At 40.7% G+C, this 23,370-nt stretch overlaps 1 protein-coding gene across 3 annotated transcripts in view; it reads right to left on the reverse strand.

Annotated features, from left to right (window-relative positions):
• Window positions 1-22,419, reverse strand: part of LOC135466282 (transcription factor COE1-like) — a 39,664-nt gene extending 17,245 nt beyond the window's left edge. For all 3 annotated transcript variants that reach the window (XM_064743696.1, XM_064743697.1, XM_064743694.1), the window contains exons 1-6: window positions 22,004-22,419; window positions 20,859-21,012; window positions 18,479-18,542; window positions 15,754-15,809; window positions 13,260-13,333; window positions 12,556-12,624 (exon numbers count right to left, since the gene is read on the reverse strand). In XM_064743696.1, the coding sequence (XP_064599766.1) occupies window positions 12,556-12,624; window positions 13,260-13,333; window positions 15,754-15,809; window positions 18,479-18,542; window positions 20,859-21,012; window positions 22,004-22,134 (548 nt within the window). In that variant the 5' untranslated portion in view covers window positions 22,135-22,419. The remainder of the gene's footprint in view (window positions 1-12,555; window positions 12,625-13,259; window positions 13,334-15,753; window positions 15,810-18,478; window positions 18,543-20,858; window positions 21,013-22,003) is intronic.
• Between the last annotated feature and the right edge of the window lie 951 nt (window positions 22,420-23,370).

Here is a 23,370-nt window from a genome sequence, read left to right on the forward strand (position 1 = left end):
GGATTCTTTTGTCAGGGTCGAAATTCAGTGAAGAATTTCAATAATTCAAGGAACATGATTGTCTTGTGGAATTTATGATCGACTTGTTACTACAGCGTCAATAGCTAAACCTCTTTATAGTACACCCCGAGTGGCCTATTCACGTGTTTCCCGGATTCCGGGGGAAATTGCTCCCTTGTGTACCAACACCAAATAGTTTAAATCAATCCTCGACAGGTCTTTCATCGCATTATGCTGCGACTGGTCTTCCATAAGCTAATCGCCTTTGACGCATCTACTGATAACAAATAAACAAACATGGCGGGTGTATCGATGACTAGGGACAGGATTATCTAACCAGGATTTGTTTTTAGTCGCCGGGGTGCCTGTGGGTATCTGTGTGAAAGCTTCTCACTAATGAAGTACCGGCAGTCGATCAGTAGAGAAGTACTGGGGTGCAAGCTTCACACTGTAAATGATATCGGCCATAACCGGTGTTAATTAACACCAAGTGGACCGTGAACATTTAAAACTGGGCTACGTTGACCAATCGACTTACACGGCAAACACACAGACTTATCCAGGATTCCAGGCAGCACATCTGTTGGTGGTTAAACAGTATTATTGTCCAATGATAGCTACACTTGTGGGAATCTTCTTGTATCTCGAAACGGGAGACGCGTGGAGATCACTTCATTGTCATTAATGAATTGCGTTAAATAGCTCTATCTCTCTATCTAAATGGCTACTAAAAGGTATTCAAGCTTGGCAATCAAATCCATTTGTGATGATCAAAGCGGCATTCATATGAAATATTACTATCTGATGACATTAAGATTTGAGAGGGGTAAAGTACTACAGTCAATTATTCCGCAGAGAGAAAAAAGCACTCTTGGAAAACCATTACCAAATTTTTGCAGTATTTGAAATAATGGGCAGCATAAGAAATGCTCATTGATTACTCGCCGTCATGGTTTTCCTGTCACCTTCGTGCACATGGATGTATGCTTCATGTATGAATTCATATTGCATTCAACCTCGAATCATTTGTATAAATATTGGTTTCCATTTGATCTACACTTAAATTCGTCACCATTCATTAGTTGTCGGCTGAATTCTTGTCGTCAAACACAAAGCATATTGTTTTTTTATGAAATAATCAAATATTGTTTTTTTTTTACGAATTCTACAGAACAACCCTTTACTACCCTCATTTTTTCATATATGTGTCAACCGTATAAAACCAAACGTGTATAGCACTTTATTTTACAGGTCTTCACAACGCTGAAAACTTCCTCTATGACGCCAGACCAGAAAAACCGGGGGCGTCTTGGAAAAGTGAACAGAGCTAAGGTGAGGGGTTGATATAGGAGCGAGTGTGGAAGTTTGCATGGCTGTTTCAATTTGGGTGGTGAAGGCGGCTACGGCTCAGACGGTGCCGGGGGTAAGCGATGTTGACAAGCTTGCATGATGAAGGCTCTGGTTACACAAACATCGAATCAGCTCAGTAATTATCCTACCGGTCCTTTGTAGGACTTAGCCTATACTAATCAATGTATCTTTAACGTAGAGAAATTCTTGCTGAGCTACACTCTACACTTCATGGTCATTTGGGAAACTACTGACTGTGTATAGGTAAGAACAAAGGTAAATTTTGTTGACGGGATATGATTCTTGGTTAATCTGAATAGTCATATAATTTTAGCTTCAAAACAAGTTTGGGTGATGAATTCTACCTACATTATGAGAAATTCACAAAATTCGGTGATGTCTTCGTGCCCATTTTATTTCAAACATTTGTATACGTGGTGTGTTGTCTCTTGTTGGTGTATCAAATGACAGGCGCAACATCCCTTAGAGACTTCTGTGGTTAGCCAATTCCCTAAAGTGAATTTCTGCTCTATTTTAGCAGAATCACATCAGCAGACTGTTAACACCATCCTGCATCCTTTACAAAAGTATAACGGAAGTAAGCCAACGTTATGAACATACGATCCTTTGTTGGCGTTGTTTAGGGGCGCCATTGGTTAAAGGCAATCTCCGTACAGCGTTGATCCTCGTGATTTCCACCTCAATGGACAGTTATGGTCGTCTATGGCAAGTTTCCGCCGCGAGGCCTGCCTTAACGGCCTTGTATATTTCTGCAGTGTTTTAGTTCGCTGGAAGTGGAACGAGCTTTGGCTTAGGTTCATAAATGATTCACTTCATCCTTCGGTTCAGAGTGTATAAAAGCGCAAAAACTAGCACGTCACGTGATCTGCGAGTCGACGCATCAATCCCAAACCCAATCCGGATGGTATGGATAATTAGTTCGGACGTCAGTGGAAAAGACTAATTTTTCCTTGTTGCAGGTGAATGGAGACGTTGTATGGTGAAGATGGCGTGCACGAATCACGTCTTTTGTTCATTGCGCGGCTGTTTTGTAAGGAGAACACCTTGGGACCGGACCTTGGCGGTTTGCTGTAACACGGGCGGGGAGCCAGAAAAAGCCCTGCCTAATTGCCGAGTGGTCCACTGGGGGTGGTAGAAGGCCTACACAGTTAATTAGAGCTATGATCCTGTAAATCCTGCCTGATCAGCCTGTAAACCCTCCAAACAACCCCCGAATCCCAAGGGCAGTCACTCATTACTACCTAGCTATGGTACTTGCAGGCGGAAACGGGGAAGCAAGAGTCGAAGATCCGATTGGAAAAAACAGTCTGCCGCCAACTGAGCCCACAAAGGGCAGCAATAGAATCCATTGCGGTCAACACAATGAACTGCACAGAATTCCCTTCAATCGTTCGTAATAAATGCGACAGAATTAAGCCTCATAAAGGTGATATTTATAGCCGAAACGTTGATTAGCAAGTATTGCCTGTAGACAATGGAGCCAGATCGGAAATATAAGGCCGTTTGGTGGAAAGAATCTGGTGAAGTCAATAGAAATACCTTGTCTGTAAGACTGGCTCCCGTGGATCTAATGAACAGAACAAACTGTGTTCCATGCATTATATATCTTCTGCTGGGAATCCGGGGTTATGAGTTGACAATGTTATTGAAAACGTCCCAGTGTGAGTGTTTAATTCGGTTTCCAAGATCCCTGCTTTGGGCTCTATCTGGCCGCTCCTGGGGCCATCAGACATCACCGCTGTGACTCAAACAGCGGGGGGTGTCGGAAAGCACTAAAATTGCCAGCTGAATTTGTTCCGATGAAAGCAGATCAAAATCTCCTTTTCCAGCATGACATACGCCATACAATCTCAAGAAATCAGCCTTTGCTAATGCCTGAAGTATCACTTACATGCAACTTTCCATGAAAAAAACAAGATGCTTCTTTTGCACCTACGCCACTCGGTCTAGAGAAGCATAACTTTTTTCCACGTGTTGTATTTTGTTAAAACAGTCTAGCCGTCTCTAACTGGCGTATGCTGATACCCAATTCAGAAAAGCCTGCATGGTTTTCAGTGAATATAGGAAAATGTCAAGAATATAGTTAGAAGACTTATTACATTAATATTTGTCGTGTTTCCGTCTGTCTGCTGGCCTTTGCCGTCGGTTTGGCCTGACAGGACTAGGGTTGGAATCTGATCTGTGAGCAGTAGAGGGGAGGCGAGGCGTTGGTAGCCCGAGTTGAAGAATCAATGAGTAAATTCCACTATTAGTCATTGGAAGTGGAGAAAAGAAGCGATGATCTAATTTAGGTTGTAAATTGGGAGAGTGATGTATTAGGAGAAGCTCACCGAAGGTTTCAACATGGCGGGGGTTCTGCTGATCGACAAGCGATCGGAGCACAGTCAATATTTAACGGTGCTCGGTCCCCGCTTGCATGCGTGGCGGAACCGATGGTGTCAAAGAGCTCGCTGCCAGACGTTCCCTGGTCCCGTAGCCGGCACTGATAAGGCAGTGATGAAATGCGGATAAGGCCCATGCAAATGGGAAAAAGAAGCCGTAGCGATCGCTTAACGGGTGCATAAACGACTCTCCCACTGAGGCAACACTTCATAAATTGTATTACATTTTCATATGAAAGGCCCGGCGTATCTGGGACGTCAGATACAACAATGGACAATCTATGGGCTTGGAAGGCAACTGTACTCTGATTAGATCGTTATGGTAGAGAAAAGGGGGTTATAGCGCTCCGAGCTACTGCCGTGAACACTTGATAAATGAACGTGACGGCTTTTATTATCTTATTGCTGGCTACTGTTGGTGACCTGTTTTGTGTCTGGGAAATAGACGTTTTGCCTCAACTACCGGAACTGTTAAGCCCAACCGAAAAGGATTTAAAGATACAATCCCTTTCGGAAAACAAACCCTGACATAATTTTGCAAAAAAATCTGAACACATTGTTACAATGCCAGGCCAAAAACAAGGTATTAATTCCCTATTCTTAATCGCCTTATGCCCCATAATCCATACGAACATTTACGCTAGAAATGAGTACCAGGCTAACTACAGATTGGTGAAAAGCCTAAAACAGCACAAATGGTCCGGGGACAGATTTCATTTGTACTCTTGAGGGAAACTGGCGCCTTAATTCAAAAAGGCACGGCCAGTCAATGACTGTCTATTGGATCAGCCCAAGTCCATTGTAAGCAGGGCGAGATCTGGTGAGGAAGACAGTGATAAATTCCACCGTCGCCCCAGGACAGGCCACGCGCCCATTGATCACACATTACCAGCTCATAATATTGTTTTAATAACAACTCGGGGGAGTAGGTATAAAACGACTGGCCGACTAAGGGCACACAGACTGGATACTCCCCGAGGAACACTTGGCTAAGGAGCCACAAAGGAACGGATTGTACCCGGGTCAAATTGGCTCAACGCCTTAACCGTTTAGGTCTTTACTTAGAGGAAGCCAACAATGCAGCTACGGTCGACTTCTCTGAGCTTCATCTGGTCTTAAATGCTGGATTATGAATGATTCAATAAGGAAACTTATGACTTTTTTAATGTCATGTTTTAGTATTATATCGACACAGCTAACGACAAATCTATTACAAAATAATATCAGATATCCAAAATCTGAAAATAAACTCAAATTGTGATAAGTACCGTATGTGGAAACTGACAGAATTTATGAATAATAATGACGGCCTATCGTCAATAGAAAATGGCGCGTAAACGCTAAACGAAAATCCAGTAATAAGTCAATCAATTTTAAAATCCGATGTAACCATATAAAACAAAACGCTCAACGGCTGATGCCTTTTTAGAAATTAATAAAGGCAATTCTACTAGCCAGCGTACTACGCGGACATTTCTTTTGTTGTAAAACAAGGCGATTTAAATTGCATGATGATTTTTTGTCCTTAAAAATAGCCATCAACACACGGAGTATAACATAAGCCGACAAAAGAGCAGAGACAGGATTTGAAAGGGGCAGACGACATTTTGAGGATTAGCGGTAAATAATACATGCGTCTGAGTTCCGCGGAAAACAAATGACTATGCACCGTAAAGCAATGACTTGGGTTTGAATGATCTTTTCATAATCATTCATATTTCATGGGTCTATCCATCAAGCTGGCTCGCCCATACACAGGCGACTTTGTTTCCTATTTAACTTGCTACTGTGGATCAGACTTTGCTTCTCTACGCATCCAATGGCGGCTTATACGGCACGGCGGCTTTGGACTTCTACCTTAATTGGAATTAATATTTGATGGTGTTTTGCTCGGCGTCTGAAACACACGTTATTTTTCTGGATAATGACCCGCCTGTCTTGGAATGAGCTATTAGCCCCTCTACATTATGTATCTACTGCAGATTTCTTGGACAACACTTGCCCAAACTCGATGTGATTTCTACCTGTATCGCATTGTTTGGGTACAGCTAAATTATGTAGAAGGCATCTTCCATTGGCAATAACACGCCACTACAGTCAAGCTGCCAAACTGAGAAGAGTTGCCATGACAACAGGTCCACAATAAAGTAGCAAGATTCTTCAAAGATTTACAATGTGTATATTCTTATTTGAGGACCAAATTTCGCTAGTCATCATGACCATGTATAATAACAAAATACTGGACAGTGGTAAATTCTTGAAATCTACATGTATTAGGCAAAGAGGAATATTTTCCCTGGATATACATGCTGTTCCCTCCTTTCTATAAAATCTGTTTTCATGGTCCGATATTGCTTTGCAGTTCAAAACGAAGTCCTCAGGTTTCACTTCAGAAAACAGACATGCAAGGGTCGGTTGTCAAAGAAGCGCTGTGGAGAATGGATCAACCAGAAATTCGACCTGCAGCTTACTTGACGTCCATTCACCTTGAGGAGAAGATCATTAAAACAGGATCAGTCAACGGATACAGGTGAGACGGACAAGGAAATGGTCAAAGACAGGTGGCACATCAAAGACAGATAGGTTAAACCCTCCAGCAGGGCTGAGAAGGCGAAAACGGGCAACCAGTGCGAGCGTTCTGTTATAGCAAGAGAAAAGCAGACAACCAGATTCCAAGTTCCACGAGGACCTCAAATTCGTGTGCTAGGAATTTTCCAAGTCAATAAACACTGGCTTGGGCTCTCTGAAAATTGCCCACTTAAGAAAGGAAAACACTGGCGGCGATGAACAGCAAACTTCTCTCCGAGGGGCAGATCTTTATCTGGATGGGGTCATCTGAAGAGGTCACGGCGGCCGCATATGTCTCGTCTTGTCCGGACCCTAACCATCAATATTTTTCTAGTGTAAGCTTGTGACATTTACGCAAAACGGCAATGGGAAGAAGATTGAAACCCAATGCTGTCTAAGCACTGGGCCCAACTCATACTAGGTATCAATGGCGGTTAGGAATCCGCCCATGTGGAGGCTATCATCTCTATTGTAAACCCGGGTTGTGGGGCTAGTTACAGGCCAGGAGGGGCTGTATCAAAGAGATCCCGCCGTCAGTCGATACACTCCGCTCTCGTCAAAGCAAACTATCGTTTTTGTTTCGCCCAGCGCTCTACACCGTCTGCCCCAACACCTGAAGCTCGTTGTCAGATTCTCAAACTCTTTACAACGAGGTCTTGGAGTCCCCTTTGGGAATGTTGATGAGGCTAGTCAGCATCATAACCCTCTGCTAGCCGACGGTGGAGACAACGGGAATGCGGTTTGTTGATGGGATGAAGGTTAATGTAAAATAAAGAGACAAAGTGATTCGAGCAGTCCTAAAGCACATGCCTGCTACATACATACAACACTACAAAGTGTCTATAGAATGGGTCAGTTTATAACCGTCTGGGTAAACCAGAAACCAAGTATTGAAAACCTCTGCTTGATAACATGTAAAAAGCGGTGATAGATTATTATTATTAATTATTGTTGTATATACATTTGATGTTGGGGGCTCAAACACTGTGCTCGTCAAATGAAGTGGCTTGGCCTTGTAGATTGCCTAACTATGCTACATCCCAACTTGTTTGGAAATAGTAAAACTCCTGGCAGGAGACATGCAATCAGTTTGGTATCTCCGTCCACCAAGCCGCCGGTATGAGAGGCCGATACACGTCAACCAAATTCGCCCCAAACATGTCCATCAGAGTAACTGTTACAATGGCTGAGAATGGGATTTCAGCGGATCTCTTGGTGTAGCATATAAAAAACCTCTACCGCCATATTAATTTTGTTTGAGGAGTTTATGGCCATTGATGCACGGAAAAGGCGACCGGGTAATATCAAATCAATGATCGAACAGCCGGAATCGTTATTTCCGGAAAGCGGACTTCCAGCGTTTAGCTGAACACACGTTGGCGGGCTCTCTGTCCGCACCATCGTGTCTATCCCGCGCAGCCAGGTTAGGGAAATGTTCCTGATAGGTTCACCGCTGGTCTGTACACGGGAGAAGGGGAATAAATATTAGCGGGACATGAGACAAAACAGGAGAAGTACATTATCCCGGAAGATAGAGACACGGTAAGCATAGGTGGATCGATCTAACGCTGGCTTCCCAAATGTAATTTAGTAAGGGCAACACATTATGCCAACGTGAAAAATGGAACAGGATCGCGGCGGCCGATGACTGCAAGTCGGCAGGTGGCTCAATCAATAACAACACCTCCAAGCACGCCCCGTATTTAACTCAATACATCAAGGGACCAACGCTTCAATGTCCTCGTAAACGTAAAACATCCCCTGGGTTACATGGCATTCAGAAAACAAAAGCTACACTTCCGGTAACAGACTTGTGATGCAAACTAAACTGTTTGTTGGCAACATTTTTTATCTTGGTTACAAGAGTTTCATTACTAAATGATATCCCGGTGAGCAAAATGAATACCAGTACAGGCAGGCTACATACACTAGTGGGTATTTCTAATATAAGTGTTATATTTGGAAGAATTTGAATATTCTTCAAAGAATGTTATTACACGCTTTGATGTTAGTCTACACGCATTTATTGGCATTTTAGGACAAAACTATATTTATTCTGCTCTGAAAATAAATGCAGAAGTCATGAATGACACAAATATTCTAACAAAACTTAGCGATGCGATTATCTGTAAATTGTAAGCGTGCATATAATACGGAAATGCTGTACATGTCTGAGATCAGATAATTTGTAACCTGCTATGCTATAATGTGAACAATTGACATCATTAACCAGTGTGCCCCTTTCATTACGCCATTTCTGCAATGGTAAACAGTAATTTACACGGCCTACCTAGAATCCATATTTAGTCAACGGCCAGAGCACGTTTCTACTCGGCCGATAATCAGAGTTCGATAAAAACCATGTTTGAAAGGGGATAATCAGACCTGACAGCCTCGCTTTAGAGAGGCGAGTCTCGTATTCCAGGTCACGTGTGCTCGACTACGTTGTCGTCTGCTGAGGGAAGACAGCTAACACTCGGGGTGTCGAATGACCGAAAATTATTGGAAGCGATGAATTTCAAGCTTCATTCTTATAACGTTATCAGCAGTGGCACACTTCACGCATGGTACACTGTTAGCTGTCAACATTTTCCGCGTGTATCGTTCTGGGGCTTGGTGAGGATATTTTCAGTTTTATGGGTTTCATACAAGATAATAATTAGGCTTAATAACAAAATAATAATTAGGTCTACAGGAGCGATTACCCGATCATAATATTTATCCCGTAACGTCTATCTTGCCGTGGGTTTATAAAGTGCATATAGGCTTAGGATGCGACTAATAGGTGAGAGTAAATACGTGTCCAAGCCCTCACAAGATCATTCAACGGAAAGCAAGCTTAATTTGACGAAAGGAACTGCAGGGTTAAAGGAGAAAGAAGGGCAACTCGTGACCAAAGGGCTAAATCGTGCGCCCGGGGCAAGGCTTCTACTTAAACAGCCACTTATCCCAACAGACCGTCCACAAACTGTATTATTGGAGTTATGATAGCGACATAGAGCAATATTCCTGAGGAGAAACACTCACAGTCACACGGCCGTGGCCGACATAAAATTGATCTGTTAAAGGAGCGAGTGAATGAGGCAAATGTATTGACATTCCTCGATAGAAGCCGATGTGTGAGGGGATTGCATGAACGACCAGCGTGTGTGGAGAGAAGTCAGCCGGCCGCAGCGACTTGGCGACAGGCGTATCGTGCGTGAGAGCCGCTATAAATTGCCACTTTCCTTTGGCGAAAATGAAATTCATTACGACCTTTTTCCTTTGGCTAAACGTCACGGGTTAATTTGTGACTCGGTGATAAAGGGTTCAACGCTGGACCGGACGGCAGAGAAAAATAATGGCCGGTGGAAAATTTGGTTTTGGGTGATCCGCCAAATATTGTTAACAGCCCGGAGAATGGGCGAATGCCTTGGATTCGCGCCTAGGGAGAGTAAAAGCGTATTTACCCCTGAACAGGTGTTGAAAGGCGCGCAAAATGGAGAAAATGAATCAAATCTCATATAGGACACTTGTGTACTTAGCTAATCATTAGAGATGGACATGAATAATACATGGTGGCATTGGACCACGTTGGACAACAGGCTTAATATCTACACACAAAGGCGGGGTTTTAATCTTCACTCCGACGTAACGGCAAGAGAGAACCATAAACCGTCGGTTAGGACAAGCCATCAGGAAGTGAAGTACCTTCGTCATCAATCATTCAAGAGAGAAACCTAACTTTGTCAATGCCAGCCAATACATTAGGCAGCAAATCTTGTGATATACACATTGGCTACACACACAATTAATACTTTTTACCTTCCCCGACAATGTGGGCCGAAAGACGAAAGAAAGAAAGTTTCCATAGACCCGACCGTATAAAAGAATGAGGTCATTCAAAGCCAAGTTTGTGTAGAATTTTTATAACGGGACTTTCGTGCTTTCCATTACAGCTACCCACGTGGAAGCCATCTAGACGCACAGCATATAAAAAGGAGTATATATGTGGTTTGTATTATTTTTTCGCCTCGGCTTTGCATCCATAGGATATGGGTCGAATTTTTCCCTCCTCCTCAAAGACTTCCTCGCCAGGAAATGGATATGTAATTGAAACAAAGCAGACCGGATGGAACCAAAAAGAAACAAAAATCTTTGAGCCGACAGAAAGTACAGATGAATATTTAAAAATTCTGACCTTAAAGAAGTGGGGAAACGTAACCAAGGCAACGTGAATTTCAGAAATGTCTTAATGTTGTATGAAGGTGATCGGCGCCTGTTGGTGAGGTCGGGCTAGTTAAAGGCTGGAGACATTCCTAGCGTGAGAGTGTGAGTTAAAACGCTCTGTTTCCGCGACTCTCCACTTCGGGGGCCTGGCCAGGCAAAGCTAGTTTCAAGCGAAAAGAACGTTTAATGCAAGGACTCCTCAGAGAACAGATGTACGACTGGACACAAAGGAAGTCTTTGCCAGGTCATTTGGCGGGTGAAAATGCCAGGCTTTGATGCCCTCAGTCTCAAAGCCCTCCCGATCGGACACACCGCCAGTTACTGGAGCCGGGAGAAATCGTTCCAATATTTCTCTCAGTATCTTCCCAGGCTTACCAAGCTAATGTCTGCAATTTTCGTCTAGCTATTTCCACAAGCCAGGAATATAGAATGACTTGTTCAAGTCAAAGGCGTGTCGTTTATTTTGGGTGGCCATGCAAATAATACTGAGGTCCAATGCCTTTGACGGCTGGACGTGTGCCTTTGTTTAAAAATGATGAACAGTGGGCAAGAAATATTTTCCATGGGTACTGCAATAAAAGCCGACATGAAGTTTGATGTTGAAATCAGGCATTGGTTTTGAAGGACTCCAAATCTACATTTCTGAAGCGTACTGGTAATAAGGATGCAGAATATGGTACCAAAAAGGTGGCATAAGGCTAAAGAACACAAGTGGTGTCAAAAGTGGTGTAAAGTGTAAGGAAATATAAGAACCATGACGGCAAGATGCACAATTTCTCCTCCCAGCTGAATCTTAAAATAAGTGTACAGTGACTTTAGTCAAAATTCTTATTTTATGTTTGGTGTACATTCCTTCAATGAATCTTGGACAGGGGTATATGTAAAATTTGTCCCCTTACAAACTGTATTTGACCTATTTCATTCCAAAGACAAAACCTAGAATAAAGGAGCTAAATAGAAGGCTAAGATATGAGCCCCTGTGACCGATTGCCACCTGTACTTATGAAGGCGTCTCTAAGCTTAGGAGAATTCCATATAAGAATATGCATTTCTGTTGGGGGGTTTATTTATTAGTCTGCGAGGTGGAAAAGTCAGTATTTATTTTGAAAACACCTTAGATTTTAACCCGTAGTGGTTGTACCCAGGCTGGGCATAGAACAATGGGCATATCAATTACACGACAACAAGTGCTAGCAAATATACACTGCATGTATATAGAGCCTTATTTCACAACACTAAACAATGGCCATAAATGCTAACGTAAAATTCACAAAGGATCCAGGAGCAAAACATAAATCTTTGAAAATCAAACAAACATGGGGTTCGGTAACAAAGAAAAAATAGGTACATCTGCACTTATAATCTATATCCTACATCTTTAACGGTCCGCGTGTAGCCTTACGTCTAGGAAAAACATAGCCACAAAATGACACTCCATTTTAAACCAGTTAAAACCCCTTTCTTTGTTGTATATCATCAGTGAGAAAAAAATCAAGTAAACACAAACGGATACTTCTGACTGACTAGCTATATTTACATATTTGTGCAACAGGAACTATCATGCCTTTGGCATATATTGTCATTACTGAACTGAAAGTTTTTTATTATTATTATTTGGTTCATAAACATAAATGACTATTGAAAATAAAACCGTTTGCCAGTTAACCGATTTATGCATGAAAGTACCCTGTACAGCATTAATCGTTACAACCTGTCATCAGCTATGATTAAAGAGATGCTGTTCAGTCTAGACCTTGTAACTTTCTCTGCAAGTGATCTCATTATTTGGTCAAAGAGTAACGGCATTGTTTAATTAGCTCCACCTGAAGAAGCGCCTTCCAGCTGTGCTTGTCAGCTGTCAACTTCATCACGCCAACATCCTCTACACAGCATTGCATAAATAAATGTCATTAATTATTTCTTGCCACTCATTCAGTGTCCTGAGGTATACGTTTCGACAGCGGAGTGATTCTGTGTATACGTCATGAACGTGATTCGTTAAATATTCCTAATCAAAATGACTTACCTATCGATAATGACGGGATCCGAGGGCGTTTCATTTCTGTTTCCACAACTCTTTTTATCACAGCACCGACTGAAAACAAATATAACCGAAAATGCATAAGAATCTTTTATAAAAAAAATTACTTTTGACACATAAGCAGATTTGTATACCCTAATGCTTTATCTGATTATTAAATACATTTTCTGTATTTACATTACGATTTTCCCAAACATGCCTGGTTAAATGTGCATATCCCATCATATCTAACAGAATCAACTATCTATATGTTTGTGTTATGCAATGACCGGAGTTGATTTGGAATCTGTATTCAGTGAAATACACCATGTTAAAATCTCTGGATTATGGAATGTTGCATTTCAGAGTTTAACCAACTGGTGACGAGATAACATATCGTGTCATCAAACTTATCATTATAGCCATTGGCTGTTACGATACGATCAAAGTACCATGAGTAAAAGCAGAGAGGGTATCGATTGGACTAATCCTACCTCTGTACCCTGAAGAGGCCAGACGGAATCTGATAAGTGTGTTTAGTGAAAGAAACTGCACTCAGTTCTAAAAGTACATACAATTTACACTTTGAAATAATTCATTTATGCTTATTATGTTGATTTATTTATTTCTTTATTATTTATATTTCATTCCGTGCTAAAAAAAAAAAGCGCTTTGAGTTAATCAAAACCAATTTCTGGCCGATTACTCACCTGCACATAATTTCATGCGTAAGCAGCACACGTCCCATTTCTGGATTTTTATCTGTTCCTTCATATATAATTGCCTGAAAGTGGAAACGAATTGGTTGTTTTGAATTAGCACATACGAAAAAATAACACATCTCGCTTAAATACCATTTTAATCAACAGTTTAAAGATTATCCTACATTTTGTTTGATTTGGTTGAATATTACGTAAAATAAAGCAAATGTTTAATCGCAGAATCAATTAATTAATCAAAAGACCACAAATGAGATAATATCAGTAAATAAATCTTACGGGCAGTCAACACCTACTCATTATATTGGCAGGGGATACAGCAGAGCAATACTAACATAATTTGTTTTCTTAAGCCACCTTATTTACATTTTTAGTAAGGGTAACATTTGTTGTAATTTAAGGAGTTTATCCTTATACATAGAACATTGTCTTGTTATAACAGATTTTGTCGAGATATGTTGTTCTTCAGTGTATAATAAATATAACATTATAAACACTGGTCTAAGCTGCTTGGAATAACAGCATTACGCACATCTCATTATCCAAGTAAGAAAATGCATGAGATCTGGAACACAGATAATGAAGCACGCATGATTCATAATGATTCCGTGTTCGGGTTTATTTTAAACCATGGATGCAGTTCACAGCTTTATACCGTTTCTACATTCGCAAATTTAAGTAGGGACATTTCCCCTCTTTCTACGGCATAGTCAGCATATTATGGAGGGAAGCTGGGGGTAAAACTCGGCATGGTGTTTTATTTCAAAGCTGACATGAATCTCCTGTGGTTCTCATTAGATAATGGCCGCAAAACTAAGGGTAAACTGACTGGGATAATTATACTGACCACTGGCCGACAAGAGAGCTGGCTGAAGGTTTGGGTGACCAGAGATACTGACTGCTGGCTATCTTTAAATCCCCTCGCCTCCATATGCGCTAATTTTATTTTACATCAGCAATTTGTCGTATACTCAAAATTTGGACGCCCTGGCCAGGATCATATGCCACAAATTCCGACCCCATATAGTGCTGTCTTATAACTTTGACAAAGGAGTATCGATATACGTCATTATAATTGTTACTTATGAATTATAACAAACAAGGGTTATGTTGAATATTTACAATTTTAGCTAGCCCACCATTTCAAGTTTTATAAATGTTAAATAGCCGATTTTAGTTGGAAATCTGTATTTACCATTTAGTTGTTTCAAAAGAAAAAAAAAAGCATGAATATGCAAGTTATAATATATTTATAAATCTGTAGCGAGAGTATTTCGATTTTTTCCATTCCATCTACATTTATTGGCAAACAACATGTGACACATTTATACTAGGCTATACACAATTCCTTTCCGCATTTTGAGTTGTTTTTGCAAACATTTTTGTTCCGGTTTTTACTCGCTCCTTTCTTTCAGCCATTCATTTCTTTACTCATTCATTCATCCGCAGTTACTTTAGGGCGGCCTGGAACTCATCAATCTTTCTGCCACAGCGGAAAATGGAAACATAAAACACTACATTATTTATGGGCAATAAAGTGTGAAAACGGAATTCGTTAACAGTGTTCCAATTTGGCTATGAATAAGCGGATAATGGGGAACAAAAACAAATGCACCATTCTATGCATATTGGAGAGCATCCTCCGCAGTGCTACCAGTTGGAATTGTCAACGCATTCATTTTATTTACCATCTGTTGGGGGATATGTGCAGCTTTCCAGACCGGCTTGGCAAAAACGAAATATGGCCACTCGAAGTGAAATAATTGGGTGACCCCGGTAAATATTGCCCATAGCCTAGGCGGCCGTAATCAATAGCAGCTTCAACCAGGTGTGAAAATTGCTCTGCCGGTGTAACAGTGCTGGGTTAGACAAGATGGACGGAGCGAGCAAATGGCGAACAGAACCCAGGCAGTAGCCTTTCATTGGCAGCGTATGGAAAGACTGACTAACACGGGTTTGATGAAAACACCGTAGCCCTAGGGCGAAAATTAGAATTTCAAATATAATATCAAAATTAATCAGATGATCAAAAAGAGGCCTAGAATATGCAAATTTTATTTTTTTTCCAGAATGCGTCTGTTCCAGACATCTTGATACACAGAAATATTAACTAATAATGTCAATATTTTTTGTATATTGAAAGAAAAGGTAACGAAAGTTTAGCTTACATTCATAACATGCCAATATTCAAACTGTACGGGTAAAGTTAAAAATAACAAACATTATGTTATGTATTCGTGTATGAATATAATATCAATTCTGTCGCTGGTACAATAAGTAAAAGAAAATTTGTTCTTGTGACAAAAATTCTTACGCCTGTTAGTGTTTAACAAAGCAGTCGTGAAGTTTAGCAGCTTAGTCTGTTTATAATCAGTCAGGTCTGAGTGGTTGGTGAAAGTCGGTGGCTTTCACAGGTGACCATGTTGTCATGTTAAGATTTACGTCGGATAAGGTTCAGAAAAAGTCATTAACACGTAGCACTTACCTGTTTAGTAACCGAATCAATGAGACGGACATAGAGATCTTGTTCTTGTCTAACACCTGTGGAGTTAAGTACATCGTGGTTAATGACGGATCCGACATCAATTATATCTAAGGTTTACAAAGTGAAAAAAGTAGAACATTCTTCTTAGCTAAATATATTGTTTACTGCTAAAACTGAAAAATTCACGGAAAAAAAAATATTATGAAAGTCATGTTGACCATATATTTGCAATATGCACGATACGAACACATGAATAATACATACACGTAGCATTTAAACAGGATTCTCGTCGCACTGAAAATTTTCGTTTGATTTGAATCTGTGAGTGATATCATTTTCCATATCCTTTAACACCTTTTAACGGATTAAATGAAATAACAACATACCTTGTAAAAATATTAATTTATAAAACTGACTCCGGAAAGTCTTGCTAGCAGCTTCAAACGGTACAATTTCACATGATGTACATACAGACTTGGAAATTTGCAGGTTTTCAGCGAATGATAGCCCTAAATGCTCACTGTTATATAGCATGGGCATTCCTCACACGTGGTTGGGTGTATATAATACCCCTGATCAGGAGACTTATTGACACAATAACATTGGCTAATGATGTAATTATAAAATATTTCTTTATATTGACGCTGTCTGATTTTGGCACTGTCTCATTATTGCCATACTTTTCATTTGGAATGCGAACAATTATGAAAGAGGAAGATTGTTGTGAATGAGCAAGATTGTGGGAGTGGGGGAGGGGTTGTATAGGTTAAAATTGACCTGTAATTTCAACTGTCCGATAAAAGCCGACTGGCTTGTGTCTGGCCTTGTCTCGTTGACGATTGCCAGCTATCCCCGTATTCATAGCGCATGTTCACTAGCTGTAGAGTAAATCTAATCTGAGAGAGTACAGGGGTGAATGTGCCCTAACGGCGCTCTCCCATCTGTCGTGCTGATCTAAACGCTGTCAGCACTGCTGATGGGTTGCCCCCTGCGCCCCGATAATAGACGCCCCAGACTGCAGGTCGAATAGGCAACGGGAAATTAAGGAATTTCTACCAGAAAACATCTACTCGTAAATGAAAAATATGTGGAAACGGCATGCAATCTAACCCGGGGTTTCAATGCAGAGACCAGTCATAAAATCAGTGTGTATATGCTACGGCCGAGTGCTTCATTGAGGCGAAATGACAATTAAACCGACGACGCCATAAACATGTTATAGGGGGACATTAAAACCGGCAATATAGACCAACAATGGTGGGCAACAAACAATAAGGAACTGGTCGTTGTGTGTATTGTATATAATCATGTAGGCCGTGTTGATGATGCTGGAGTACAATGCATAGCACTCTGGCTGATTACTGGATCGTATATGCAATAGACAATTAGATAGGATATTGTCCTATCACAATTAGGTTCTAGATAAGATTACCTGTGTCACTGGCACGAGGTATAGACACTGTCAGTGCGCATGTCACATCAGAGATACCGCTTCCTCATTAAATAACGCTATGACATCGATACATGCCTTCGGGGGGATTATGATTGCCTCTTGTATCCAACCTCAAGAGTTTTCCTCGAGGGTTCTTACAGCTCAAGTGCTTGCAAATGTCGTTATCACGTTCAGAAGAAATCGAACTAGCCTTTTGTTTACCAAGCACATTACCTGTGTAACCGATGTTATGCAGCCTGTGATAGACACTACAAATGTATCGCAATAAAAGAAGGCGAAAAAAAAAATCTGAATGGTCTTGGCGGTAAAACGAAATTACTTTGGAAAGATGGCATTGTGTTTTTAGCCCAGTATTACTCGTTCGCAACAGAAAATGAAGTCCCCTAAACTTACACCTCAACCTACAGAGAGTCTACCTGGTTATTTATTAACACAGATATTCTTTCCACGTTCTTCTTCATTAAAATATAACATCCTTTCGCTCCGAGCTCTGCCGCTACTCGGTCATCCAAACCAGTTCTTAATTGGATTACATCAAGTCAATCCGTTGTGACGGGCATATTTCTGCAATATTCATGGATTAGGAGTGGGTTGGAAATAACCGAGTTTCCTCTAGGAACATTTAGGCCAGGGCCACACACAGTTTCACTGGATTCAGCCTTTAAGACGAACCCAGAAAATGGAGACGTCACTTGTCGTAAACGTCCACATATTAGACGCATGAGTTACATTTCACGAACAAAGCCTTTGCACATTTTTGTTTCATCTCATGACTGAAGACATCTGCCTACTGTATCTATTTTACAGGTGTATGCTCCACGCATCTTGCTACACTTTATCTGAATAAAAATGACAACGGCTTAGAAGTTTACCTTTTAAAAAATACTGTTATACGTATGTTGCTTATTTCGGATGAACTCTTTGACGTTTCGTTTTGTTTTAAATAGCCTGAATGTGTACTCGGAAAGTGTACCCTCAAATGCCGTTGGTTTAAACGTAACAAGTGACCACTTTAATGTAGTGTATTTATATGTACAGATGAATTCATGAGCTTGTACATATACATAGAATTCTGTGGTGCCTATGATGTCACGGTAGGTTGAAACCAGAACTATGATGGTTGTGAAATAGACAAAACTCATCAGCATGTAAATTTATTAGAAGACTTACAAATATCAGAAATCTTCTTACAGCTGGAGTGTAATTCTAAGGTGCTTAAATATGTACAATACGCGTTCATACGAAAGTAAATATAAGTAGATTTACACTTACCATTGGCGTATAAAAGTTGCACACGGTAATGTATTCCATTGTTAGTTTTCTGTCCGTCGATTTCCTGTGGAGATATTGAAATGGAAACTGTTACAGAATCCTGTAACTGATGTTGCTGGTCGGTGAGATCACAGAACTAGGCCTGCTGTCCCTACCCTATTTACCCTCAGGGTGGGAACCAGGAACAATGACCCATTGCCCAGTCCGGACGTAAGTCCCGTGACAGAGCCGTACGCTCGAGTGGTTAAACGATAGCCAAATGACCATTTCAGACTCATCTTTATGTCATCTGTGAAGACCACCTGCGCGCGACACCATAACAACTGCTTTCTCCATTTAGTCTTTCATCGGAACGAATTTATTTCTGGTTACTACTTTGGAAACAGTTGTTTCTCTTTAAAACTAAATAAACACCTTCGCAGTATAGCTGTTAATGGGCTCCTGTGAACTAGCTGTTAAACGCTAACATAATAACTAAACCACGATATATTCATGGATTTTAATTCCATGTCTTCCACTTAGAATTTTTCAGATTGCCAAAGGTTATAATTTTAAACGCACGATTTAAGAACGTAATTTGAAGCAGAACTACAAGTCACAATACATATTTTATGAAACAAACTGTACAATGCAAACGCGATTATCCATAGCATGGAGACACATCTTTAGCCACACAGTGTTGGTGGTGTTTATAAATATCTGCTTTGTAAACAAATGTGAATTGGGATTTCCATGACGGTGTTATGAGAATCCTAGAGGAATCGATTAGGTGTCAACCTGGCATGTAAAAATCTTCTCCACAGCTGAACTGAGATGCAGGGTGGAAACCCCACATTCAGTGATATATAGAGTGGTAATCACTGCACCGGTGAATTCATGTTTTTGTTCATCATCTGTAAATGTAATTATCATTTTGGAAATGTTTCACATGGAGAGTACATATAATTATTGTTTTGGCGTGTTGGTTTGATAATCATGGTGTAAGTCTATAATTCCTATGTGCAATTGTCGTCGTTATCCTATTTTATCCCTGTTCAATACAAATAAGTTATCAAATTCTTTTCCATTCTGAAGTGATTCTATTTCATGGCATTAGCTATTCTCATCTCCTGAATCATTATCTTCAGGTTATCATTCCGCTAATATTTAGCAAACCGTTACAATTCGCGCATTATGTATTATTTCAGTACTTTAGCGATTACTTACAAACATGATTACTCACTACGCTTATATTTTTAATCCTCAGAGGAATATCCTCAAGTAAGTTTAAGCTACCATCATGAGCACAATTGCCATATTTATTTAAGTTGTTATCGCCAGAAATTCACTGGTAATTTTCTAAAACAACATCAGGGATTTTATAATTACTTTTAAACAAATCATTTATGCATTGCCGATTCATTTAAGTAGCTCACATGCGTACGGTTTCATTATTTATATTTAATACACTAGTCAAGATTTTACACCCAAAGGCAACAACATGACATATATAAACGAGTATAAACAGCGTTACTACGTCAAAGCCTCACCTGTATGTGGATTGTAGACACAGAAAATTTCTCCATATTAATATGGCTGAGATTCAAGGGACAATATACATGCAGATCAGACATGTGTAAATTTATCGCTATACGTGATTTACCTGTTTTTAAATTCATTAGCATTCACTTGATTTGTCCGATTAATGCTGTGGTGAGTAATTAGCATTCAACTGTGGGCAATATGAACAAAATGTCCTGCGATATTACTTGTACTACACACATGAAAATCTAGAAAATTAAACCAGGAAATATATGTCCATCTGCTTAACAATATCTGTTTATAGAGCAAGTCAAAAGAAAACTAATACAAAATTGATCAGCAAAAGTAACGGCATAGTAATTTCAGTGCAACTCTCAGTAGTTAGATTTCCATGGCACGTGACACCTATAACATTAACACAGGAACATATATATATCATTGGAATTAAAAGGTCAGGGCTCTGTAACTACATGGATTTTGGCTTATCCCCCTCATTGTTTGGTGGTTCTCTTAATTTCAAAGCCAGAAGAACACAAAATATAACGCAAGTTGTGTTACTTTCAAAATATTAATGTATTACGACTTAGATAAAAAAAAACCAAATTGTATAATCTATAATTTATCACATCCCCACTTAAGTTCCCACTATAAACAGGTGCCAGGCGATCTAATCCTGAATAATATATTGCCCACTGTATCTAGTGACTTAACTCTCTTCTGTTTAACATCTGTACAGAGCCACAGCTTGGACTACGTGACTTAATGAAGCCCCGTAATATCTCTTGTTCTGGATTCATTACAGTATTATAACATAAACAGCGATGAAACACTTATATTACAGTTTGTGGAACCCGCTTACCTGATCTTTTTCCACAAAGTCTATGAAAGCTGTTCTTTCCACCTCAACTGGCTGTCCTTGACGATCATAAAGAGCCAAGACAAAATGGAAGAAATTACTTTTCCGCAAGTTGCTAGGCGGCTGCTTTTCATAGTGCGCCCTTCCTAGGCCGACGCTGCAAGAAAGAGTGGAGAGAGAAAGAGAGAAAATACCATTAACTGATTAAAGGACCGGATCCATCATGGCGGAGGCAATGGAATACAACGTTATAGACTGTGACAGGTAGGGGTAAAAAAAAGTTCCGGAATTGTGGCCCTGGTGGGCTACCTTAAAATTAAAATTTCCCAATCTTCCGTGAAACCAATATGTTTAGAATCGCTTCATATTTCCGGAATTCTTAAGGCAAATGGAAAAGGTATATCCGATGTGTTGGTGAGATGCGGCTCATGCTGCTCATGACAATCCAAAGGAACCTTGAAGCTTGTGAACTGCACGGTGATGATGCGTATGCCAGTCCAGTAACATATTGACAACGCTGGTTTCAGCTCGCGTTTGCTCTCCCTCATCATGCATGATTTAGTGTGGATGAAAAAGCGGAGGAGAGAGCCTTGGGGGCTTTGAGTATTCGATACCAACGTGCCAAGGAAAAGAGTTAGATCGAAACTACTCGGGTATATACACACTTCACCCAGGGACCCCAACTGGCGATATAATAGGGATATTTTTCTGTCTAAGCAAATACACATTAAGCTAGTCCCTGGCTTAACGATCTCTTTTCGCAAAAACACACCTGAATTCCGTTTGACGGTGACACATGGGAGGACAATGAGCTCGGTGGGGATATTACACCGTACAGATTCCGCGAACGGACCACTGGAGATATGCTTAAACTTCCGCCACTCTGGGACCCAAGTCCCAATACGTCACCGGCAAATGTGAACAGGCTTATACTCAGATGAGGGAATAACCCTCGATGAGGGACCCATGGGCAACCGGAGAAGCGAATCGCAACCGCACAGGGAATCTTAACATATCACGGCGAATTTAACGCCGGTCTCAACCGTGTCAGGTGGAATCTCTAAGGCAAAAACACAACAGATATAGAGTATACCCTTACCGGCGTCAGCTTGTGAAACTGCGAGAGAAAGCAAAATAAGAGTACCCACCTCCCCGAGCCTTGCTCCACGACTGTGGGCTGCATCCAGTTTCTTACTGCACTCAACTGACTCGATAGCGGTTCTTCCTTCATCGAAGATACGGGCACCCGGCTGGATAAACTCTCCTGAAGCCCGAACATGAAAAAACTCTAGCGAGTAGACATACACACACTTGTCCAGCGATGGCCCTAATCCCGGAACTAGATCCTGCTGTCGGTGCGATTTGACCGCGGTATGATTAAACCCCGGAGTGTTGGTCCGGCCTAGAACCCCTGTTTAATGCTCACGTACGAACTGACATCAGTTTTTGACTCCGCTTTCTCGATCGGGGGCCAAAATATTATTTGCCGGCGATGGGTTATGAACCGAGGCCCAACGCAAGGGAAATGCACATAGGCACGCGTGCTCTGAAAATCTGCCACCGTACTCTCTCGGGGGCTGTTTTGTTGCCATTCAGCGCTGGACGCTAGTATTTGTCTCCTCGGGGAATCACTGATCCCAATGGGAGAGCGAGAGAGCCGTCAGTTCAATCCTATCAACCAATCAGGCGCGCCCTTTCACTGACAGCCGCGCGAGACCGCCTCTTTGGGGCGCGGAAAGGGGCGGTGACATGGGCAGGCCAATCAAATTGTACTTAATGTTATTTGTAATTGTATGCAGGGCTCTTGTCATTCATGTAATTAGCTAAAGAGGCCAGAGAAGCGATGAAAGCAGTCGAATTGTGGAGAGAAGAGTCTCATCATCCCGACAAGAGTTGTTATCTGTTACAATCTTCTCTAACTCAACTATCAGTTTTCTCGCTGATCGTTTTCTTACCGTTGCCAGTCCTACCACGTTTCTTATCATTGCCACGTCCTGCTATTTCCATAGCCTTGTACTATCCGTGTAGAAAGCAGAAGTTCGAAATTTGATACATTTTTCTGTTTTAACTGAAGATAATGCACAACGTCTTGATATTTCATACTTGTGTAACTAAAACTTGTCTCAAACTGGAATGTAGAAGTTTAATTGCTCAGCTGTCACTATATGAATACTATATGAATTTTATTATAATCATAATGATAATCTAGATTAAATAATGCCGTCAGGATTTGAATATTTTACAATTGTCTTTTTGTTGATTTCTCCCTATTTACTATTATACTCACAACACCAAAATGTCGAAATAAGCCGATCAGACAGCGCAGATTCTATCGACAAGGCTACATTGTTAACAAACTTCGTGTGTTGTGCTCTTATAAGTTCTTTATTGTAACTTTTATACATTTTAATCCGAAAACAAAAAAGGCAAACGTACTTCTGAATCGAGAGATTGCACGTTTTTTTATATTAAATATAAGTCTACAGACTGTTAAATAAATACGAGATACCATTGA

Source organism: Liolophura sinensis, chromosome 6, assembly GCF_032854445.1.
Source record: "Liolophura sinensis isolate JHLJ2023 chromosome 6, CUHK_Ljap_v2, whole genome shotgun sequence".
Lineage (NCBI taxonomy): Eukaryota > Metazoa > Mollusca > Polyplacophora > Chitonida > Chitonidae > Liolophura > Liolophura sinensis.